Source organism: Abramis brama (genome assembly GCF_963993115.1).
Source record: "Abramis brama genome assembly, chromosome: 16".
Lineage (NCBI taxonomy): Eukaryota > Metazoa > Chordata > Actinopteri > Cypriniformes > Leuciscidae > Abramis > Abramis brama.
In genome coordinates, this window is record NC_139978.1 from 19,283,385 (window position 1) to 19,291,770 (window position 8,386).

The following is an 8,386-nucleotide window of genomic DNA, read 5'->3' on the forward strand; positions in this document are numbered from 1 at the left end:
ATTTCTCAGAAAACATAAAACACTATAATTGGACAGAAAGAAGCTTTGTAAACTTCAATATTAATTGAAGTCGTTGAAGTTCGCAGGACATAACAGATGGTCACTTCTCCAACTAGGTTGCATTTTAATGCGTATCAACAGCACCCCCTAAAGGTCTTACGTTACACTTTGTTTAATATTGTTCGGTGTTTTGGGCTTTTACTTATACATATGGGCTGTTGACATGAAATACCAGGGATAGATGACATGTCCTGGTGTGACATAGCCTACTATAGGCTACTCAATTTAAAACTGTATATGCCAATCTTATGCAGCATTTATGACCTCATATTAATTGAGACTATAGCCTATAGACAGTTTGTACTTTGAAAATGACTGGTTAAGGCAAAAAAAATTATATATATATATATATATATATATATATATATATATATATATATATATATATATGAAGAGTTTAGATGCAAAAGCCTCTAAGTGCCATCTGAAATTTTCTTCTAGAATGATCATTTGTATCAAGCTCGTATATTTAAGTTCAGCAATTTCACTTAAATGATAATTAATAGGTAATTTTCATTGCCATTTAAGTGAAATTACTGAACTTAAATATGAGCTTGATAAAAATTATCATTCTAGAAGAAAATTTCAGATGGCACTTAGAGGCTTTGCATCTGAACTCTTCATATATATATATAACATTTTGCCTTAACCAGTCATTTTTAAAGAAAGGGAGCCGAAGATAGACACTTTCTCCTAAAAAAAATCGTATATTATTTTAACCTGTTGAAAGCATTATGATCAAAAGAATGTTGTCAACTACTGCTATCAATTTAAGCATTTTAAAATTACAGCACCACCTAGTATGTCGTTCATAATTTCTACATAAATCATTTAAATTACTATATAAGATCTTCGTTTAGAAAAAAAAAAACGAAAAAAAAAAACTCTCATATGGTCTAAACTCTTATTTTGAAACGCAAAAGCTGGATATGACCGGAAATAATCCACGGTTCCGTTTCGTGGATTCCTCTTTTACATATTCGTTCATAGTTACTAAATCGTTTATTTTGAAAATTATACAAGCAACAAATAGAGACATATGTCAAAGTAGATTATCACATGTTGATATTAAATTTTAAATACTCGTTTGGAGTCTCTGGATGCTTAAACAGTTACGCACAATATGTCGTGTGATCTGGCTACCTGCATATGTTGGATTTTTTTTCACATTTGACAAAGTTAAGGAGAGTTTACTGATATTAAAACTACCACAGGATCTCATAAAATGTAAACAATCGGGCCGCTGGAGAGAGTAAACGTCATTTGCGCCATGTCGTCGTAAGTACCGTAATTTTAACTTGCAAGTTACGTCCTCGTAGAAATCGTAATAACTTTTAACCAGCTGGGCATCTCCAAAGTACGAGCGCAAAGCACGAACCAATGAATAAAGAATAGATTTAAAAGAATGCCTGATGTATGATGAGTTGTGGCTTTGCAAAACCCCATGATGCTTTATGGCACAGAGAAAGAATCCTGATCTGGCCATTCTCGGTAATTTTTGGTACTAGTTCACCCCCGAAATGACAGTTCTGGCATTATATACTCAATTATTTCACTTGAATAGAGATTGTAATTTAAGATTGTTCATCACATTGTTCAGCACTATTGTGTGTTTTTTATTGATCTTATTGTATTATTATTGTACAGTTCTGACGATGTGTCGAAGAGTGCAGAAAAAGTGTGGGGGGAAAACATGAGCTCTGATGAAGAGGTGGCGGCTGCATCCAGACCTTATTTTATAGGGAAGAAAGAAAACCTAATTCAAGCCAGACGAGTGCTGAAGTCAGTTGGTGGAAGAGATGTTCTAGTGATGTACCACCAGGGGGACTTCTATGCTATTGATGCACGTTGCTACCGTAAGCTTCTGTATGCTACCATGAAATCAAAATTTACAATTATTGTTTGTTAGGGATTATATTTCTTAAATGATTTATCATTGGAGGACATCATTAGTGCCCTTGCAAACTTTAATCAGAATAACGTCCCTTCCTTCTTGCTTTGACATCTCTTCTTTGATTACGTGTTTACTGGCATGAAGGCGGGACAACCTGTCAATCACATGAGATCACAGCAATGGCAAACCACAACCATACAATCAATTCAGGATGGACAAAATCGAGTCCCGCCCTACATGTTATTCCAATCCCATATCATTTTCTTTACCTTAACCTCACCAGTCACCATACTCAAATAGTGTTTAATTCTTTTATTTACTCATTTATACAGATTGAAGGCCATGCGCGTCCTCCCACCCTCATTAATACTTGACATTATCAGACATATGTTTACATTACACTGCTTATATGCTTTCCATTATGCTTTTATTTTGTTGCAGACTCTGGAGGTCCACTTCAGGAAGGAGATATAGAGGTGGGTTGTTGTAAAGCCTTTCATCAGGTAATTTATCTTCCTATTTACAGCGGGGAAAATAAGTATTGAACACGTCATCATTTTTCTCAGTAAATATATTTCCAAAGGTGCTATTGACATGACATTTTCACCAGATGTTGATAACAACCCAAGTAAGCCATACATACAAAGAAACAAACAAAAATAAGTTCAGAAATTAAGTTATGTGTAATAATGTGAAATGACACAGGGAAAAAGTATTGAACACATGAAGAAAGGGAGGCGCAAAAAGGCATGGAAAGCCAAGACAACTGCTGAAAACTTACAGTAATTAAAAAGCAATCCAGCCCCCTGTCAGTGGAAATTAATAACAGCTGGTTCAGTCCCAAATGATGGCCCAAAAAGGTCTCATTGCCAAGGTGTCACACAAGACACATCTCATGATGGGGCTCTAAAAGCAAAGAGCTGTCTCAAGACCTTCGCAACCTAATTGTTGCAAAACATAATGATGGCATTGGTTATAGGCGCCATTCTAAGCTTCTGAATGGTCCAGTGAGCACTTTTGGGGCCATAATACGGAAGTGGAAAGACAATAATTTCACCATAAATTTGCCTCGACCAGTGCTCCTCGCAAGATTTCTGATAGAGGAGTGAAAAGAATAATCAGAAGAGTTGTCCAAGAGCCAAGGATCACTTGTGGAGAGCTTCAAAAAGACCTGCAGATAGCAGGTACTGTTGTCTCAAAGAAAACAGTAAGTAATGCACTCCACCGCCATGGCCTGTATGCACGCTCACCACGCAAGACTCCATTACTGAAAAAAAAAAGCATGTTGAAGCTCATTTAAAGTTTGCTGCACAACATTTGGAAAAGCCAGTGAAATACTGGGAGAATATAGTGTGGTCACATGAGAGCAAAATTTAACTGTTTGGATGTCATAATACTATTTGGAGAAGAAATGGCAGTGCACATTACCCTAAAAACACCATACAACTTGTTGTTGGCTCTTGGACAACTCTTCTGATTATTCTTTTCACTCCTCTATCAGATATCTTGCGAGGAGCACTGGTCGAGGCAAATTTATGGTGAAATTATTGTCTTTCCACTTCCGTATTATGGCCCCAACAGTGCTCACTGGACCATTCAGAAGCTTAGAATGGCGCCTATAACCAATGCGATCATTATGTTTTGCAACAATTAGGTTGCGAAGGTCTTGAGACAGCTCTTTGCTTTTACCCATCATGAGATGTGTCTTGTGTGACACCTTGGCAATGAGACCTTTTTGTAGGCCATCATTTGGGACTGAACCAGCAATTTCCACTGACAGGGGGCTGGATTGCTTTTTAATTACTGTAAGTTTTCAGCAGTTGTCTTGGCTTTCCATGCCTTTTTGCGCCTCCCTTTCTTCATGTGTTCAATACTTTTTCCCTGTGTCATTTCACATTATTACACATAACTTAATTTCTGAACTTATTTTTGTTTGTTTCTTTGTATGTATGGCTTACTTGGGTTGTTACCAACATCTGGTGAAAATTTCATGTCAATAGCACCTTTGGAAATATATTTACTGAGAAAAATGATGACGTGTTCAATACTTATTTTCCCCGCTGTAAATCTGTATGCCACAAATCTGCTTCAACTTTAAATTGTCTCTTTTGCCACTGAAGGACTTTGATGGACGGCCATGCATAGTGTGCCCATGGCATAAGTATAAAATTACATTAGATGAGGGTGAGGGTCTCTATCAGGCAGTGGACCCTTCTGTGAAGCCTCTGAAACCAACTTGGTGCTCTAAAGGCATTAAACAAAGAATCCACACAGTGACGGAGTCTAATGGAGACGTGTTCCTCACCTTAAACAACTCACCAGGGGCCATTGACTCTGATTACTATCAAACTGAGAAATATAGAGACACCATCTTGAAAGAAGGCCGGAAGAAAACAAATTGACCTCACAGGAAGAGCCATGAGATGGGTGAGTGTCTGCTCTGATCAGCAGAAGGCTTTGAATGTGTTCAGCTGAGACTGTTTTCATCTATCACTGCTGGAAAATCTAGTTAAGTTGTTTTAAGCTGGTCTATGCTGTTCATTAGCTCAAGTTGACTGCAGTCAGCATGTTTCAAAAACAGTTCTCAGTTTCAGTTCTCATTTTACCTCATATTAACTTAAAAGCACAAAGTGACCGTTACACTTGGTATGGTAGTCTACCAACTATAAACTAGTTACAGTGTCCCAGAACACAGCTAACAGTTCAGTTTATCAGTCTTTCCAGCAGGGGTGTCAGATTCAGTCTCTGATCTTAAAGTCCTTTTTAAAACTGGCACTCAGAGTCCCAATGCACTCTGGTGCTTTCCAAGTACTTTTTAAGTGTTCTTGCATAATGGACAGTTTATTTATTTATGTTTTGATAGAATTTTCATAAATGCTTAAATTATGTACATTTTTTTTGTTTATTTATTTTGTAAATTATTGTCATTAAATCACTGTATCAGATCACTTGTATGCAATCTCATGGAATTCCTGGCTTTTATTCCTCAGATTTTCTTTTGGTTTGGTGACAGGTGCACAGACAGAAAAAGACATTTAGTGGAACAGACACCTAAAAAAGTTTCCAAAGGGGGATTTTCGCTAGTATGTGTGAAGGTTTTTTTGTTTTGTTTTTAATGGAAAGGTTACATGGATGTTGAAGGTTCTTCTTGGAACCATAGATGCCAATAAAGAACAATTATTTTTAGGAGTAATGTTAATGAAAAGTAGATATACTGTAGCTCATAACTGTAAATATAAAAGTAAATACAGCTCATAACTGTTTAGTCAAGACATCATCAATTCTTCTTTCAAAATGTCTCACCCTGATTCACTGTGATAAGCCTTTTACAAGTGTTTATATTTTACATACGTCACTCGCCTGTAGATACCCTTATGAAAAGAAAATATATTTCCCAATAAATGAATGACCAATATATTAAATTATATAACAGTATATTTGAAAATATACAGAATAATATATTGTGTTAATATTACAATATATTGAATATTACATAAGGAATTTCTGCTTTTTATATATTGAAAAAATGTGACAATATATTTACTAATATATCATAATGCATGTAATTTTATATTCAGTATAACACTTCATAATATATAGTTGTATTGTATATATGACCAGATATGGTCTGCATGTGTAATATAATATTTCAGATATATTTACTCATGCATTATAAACACACATATAGAGAGAAATATATAATGTAATATATTTCTTATATATTTTATAATTATTTACATTATTAATGTTCCATATTTTCAAGCTAATAAACAAAAGCACAAGCACACCTGCATGTACTAAAGTATTTAGCCAAGAGACTATCACTGTGCTGAGGAGTGCACAGCCATTACTGTTAAAGTATAGTAATTATAGTCTTGATGATATTCAGCCAAGTCAACCGAACCACAGACTCTATACTCTTCAGCACAATGGTAACCCCAAAAACTCAGACATACCAGAAAACCTTTTAAATTCCAAAATAATAGAACATTAAACACTAACAGATCTCCCCCTATATTAACATTGAGCAAAACACATCAAATAACACTTAATTTTAACAATTTCTCTCCCTTAAGAGAGAAGCAAAGCATGCTGGGAACTAGAAAACTGTTGTAACTCATTCCATGAATGTGTGTGTATATATCTATGTGTGTGAACATACATTCACATTTATATGGGAACATGTATGTGCAATATATACACAATAAAGAATACAACTTTGTGAATATTACATGTAATGCTATTTTTGTCTTCATTTATAATAAATATTTTATTTATAAATATTTGATATGTATTAATATGCATGGTCAATGCATATATTGCAGTATATTGAAAAATATATGCATTAGTTTCCCCATGGAAATGTATAATGTAATATATCACATTATATTTTGCAGTATATTTATTTTTGTTCCATAAGGGTTTAATCTCTCTCTCTCTTTGGCCAGAATATCAGATGTTTTAAAAAAAAATGCAATGTTTGGCCATATAAGACTGGGAATCGTCTTGATAACTTTTGTAACGTCATTAATTTAAAAATACCTGTGTTCCCAATTAGTCAACAACAGCATAAAATATTGCACTTGTGCTCAGATGACATCATTCTTGAATTCCCATATTCATCCACAACAGAGCCGAAACACAACCAAAACAATGTTCTTTCGCAAAATGCATGCAAAATTATGCATGCAAAATTTAAATAAAGAATATCAACAGTACTTGCTTAGATTCTGTGTTCATACCTTTAATTAATATTTTTAGATTTGTGAACAGGAGGGTGGTCTTAGTGGGGGTTCGATGTAAGTGCTGTCTACTGAGTTAGGGTTAGTGGATGACAGTTTGTGAACTAAAGGTGGGGTGAGGCAGGGGGTCAAAGGTGACTTGAAAAAATGAGGAACCAATGATGGATGTGAACGTGGGTGTTTGAATGAGAGAAAGGGGTTCGTAATTGTGTAAATAGGAGTTAAGTTAGCCTTGGGGGTGGCAGAGTCCTTAAGCGTAGATAACATTCCACAGCAACACCATTTACCAAAAAAAGATCTGTAGTTAAATTACAAAACAGGATAAAAAGCAGAAAGTAATTTATTTTCTATTAAGCAGGTTTGATGAAAGGAAATCTCACCCAGTGAATAGATGCACATTATAGAACTCAGTACTTTTTTAATTTGTTCATGTTTTAAGAACATCCTGGAAAATTAAGAGTATAGCAACTTAAACACACCTTAAAATAAATGCATACTTTTTCGTTTAACCCAAAGACTGCAAGTTTAAACAAACTTTTCTTCAATCCTCAGGGGGTATCGCATGTAAAATGACACTGCTGCTATTAAGGGGTCGAAGGCTTCAAGGATGACTGTAACCTTTTACTCCTGCCACTCATGCAGAAGCTTGCTGTGAAGACCAGGTTTCCATAACAAATTACCTGTTTATAAATGTCTAAATGACCATGCAAGGCAATACTGTAAGTGGTATAGATGAACACAAAAGATTAAAAAATATATATTGATATTGAATGTGATACTTCATTCCTTAAAATGAGAACATATGCCCTAAATACAGCTCTAAATATCTTTTGATGAGCGTTTGAATTCATTGTTGAGAAATAAAATTGTGTTCTTTCATTAACCTGAGAAGTGATGATTTTGAAAGCAATATTCTAGTATTTGTTAATAGTTCAGAAGTGATTTTGTTTACATTCTTTGCTATTTCCTGTTTTTAGATTTGATATTGCAAATTTTTAAAAGTGGGTGTTTAGAGAGAAGAAAAAAGTCTTGTTTAAATAAACCATCTTGCTTCAATGTTTAAATGAAACCGATATAACAAAATATTCTTTGTCATGGCCCAAATGTATAAAGTGCGTAAAGTCTTTAACCTTTGACTGAATCCTTATCTGTCTTGATCTATAAAGCCCCAAGTAATGGCATTCAGTCCCCAGCTGTACTTATGAAAACAATCTGCTGATTCCAACAAAGTTTCAAGACAAAATTTCCTTTTTCAGCTCACTAAACCAGGCTGTCTTTATTTTCAAATGAACATGTTGGTCATCTACACAGTTTAAAGGGATAGCCCATGATTTACTCACCCTCAAGTCATCCTAGGCGAATTACATTCTTCTTTCAGACAAATACAGTCGGAGTTATATTAAAAAAATGTCCTGGCTCTTCCAAGCTTTACAATGGCAGTGAATCGACGTTTCTGTTTTGAAGTCTATGAAAGTGCATCCATCCATGATAAAAGTAATCATAATAATAATAATAGTTAAAAGTAAGTTATTGTTTCTAACTTTTCACCGTAAATCGATGCATACGGCTGTCTGCCGGAAGCTAGTTATTTTAGTCGATAAAGTTTTAAATATGGATATTTTTCTTACACGAAAGCATCGCTTCACTTCAGAAGGCCTTTATTAACCCCCCGGAGCGGCGTGGAGCACTT

The 8,386-nt window shown here is 34.9% G+C and overlaps 1 protein-coding gene across 7 annotated transcripts; it reads left to right on the forward strand.

The window, feature by feature from the left end:
• Positions 1 to 967: 967 nt before the first annotated feature.
• On the forward strand, positions 968 to 8,047 carry LOC311098335 (Rieske domain-containing protein). 7 transcript variants are annotated; one of them, XM_084138479.1, is made up of 5 exons: positions 968 to 1,338; positions 1,708 to 1,916; positions 2,396 to 2,457; positions 4,075 to 4,381; positions 7,249 to 8,047. In XM_084138479.1, the coding sequence occupies exons 1-4, from the start codon at positions 1,331 to 1,333 to the stop codon at positions 4,354 to 4,356; spliced, it is 561 nt and encodes a 186-aa protein (XP_083994605.1). In that variant the 5' UTR covers positions 968 to 1,330; the 3' UTR covers positions 4,357 to 4,381; positions 7,249 to 8,047. The 7 variants fall into 7 exon arrangements, with proteins under 7 accessions (XP_083994605.1, XP_083994606.1, XP_083994604.1 ...); XM_084138480.1 differs by lacking the exon at positions 7,249 to 8,047 and adding an exon at positions 4,945 to 6,185; XM_084138484.1 differs by having other exon boundaries at positions 969 to 1,551; positions 2,396 to 2,430.
• The last annotated feature ends 339 nt before the right edge of the window (positions 8,048 to 8,386 follow it).

Bases quoted from the DNA above. Each gene is read 5' to 3' on its own strand.
- LOC311098335 (XM_084138479.1), top strand. The intron at 1,917-2,395 runs GTAAGCTTCTGT...ATTTTGTTGCAG, and splicing joins TATTGATGCACGTTGCTACC to ACTCTGGAGGTCCACTTCAG. The intron at 2,458-4,074 runs GTAATTTATCTT...TTGCCACTGAAG, and splicing joins GTTGTAAAGCCTTTCATCAG to GACTTTGATGGACGGCCATG.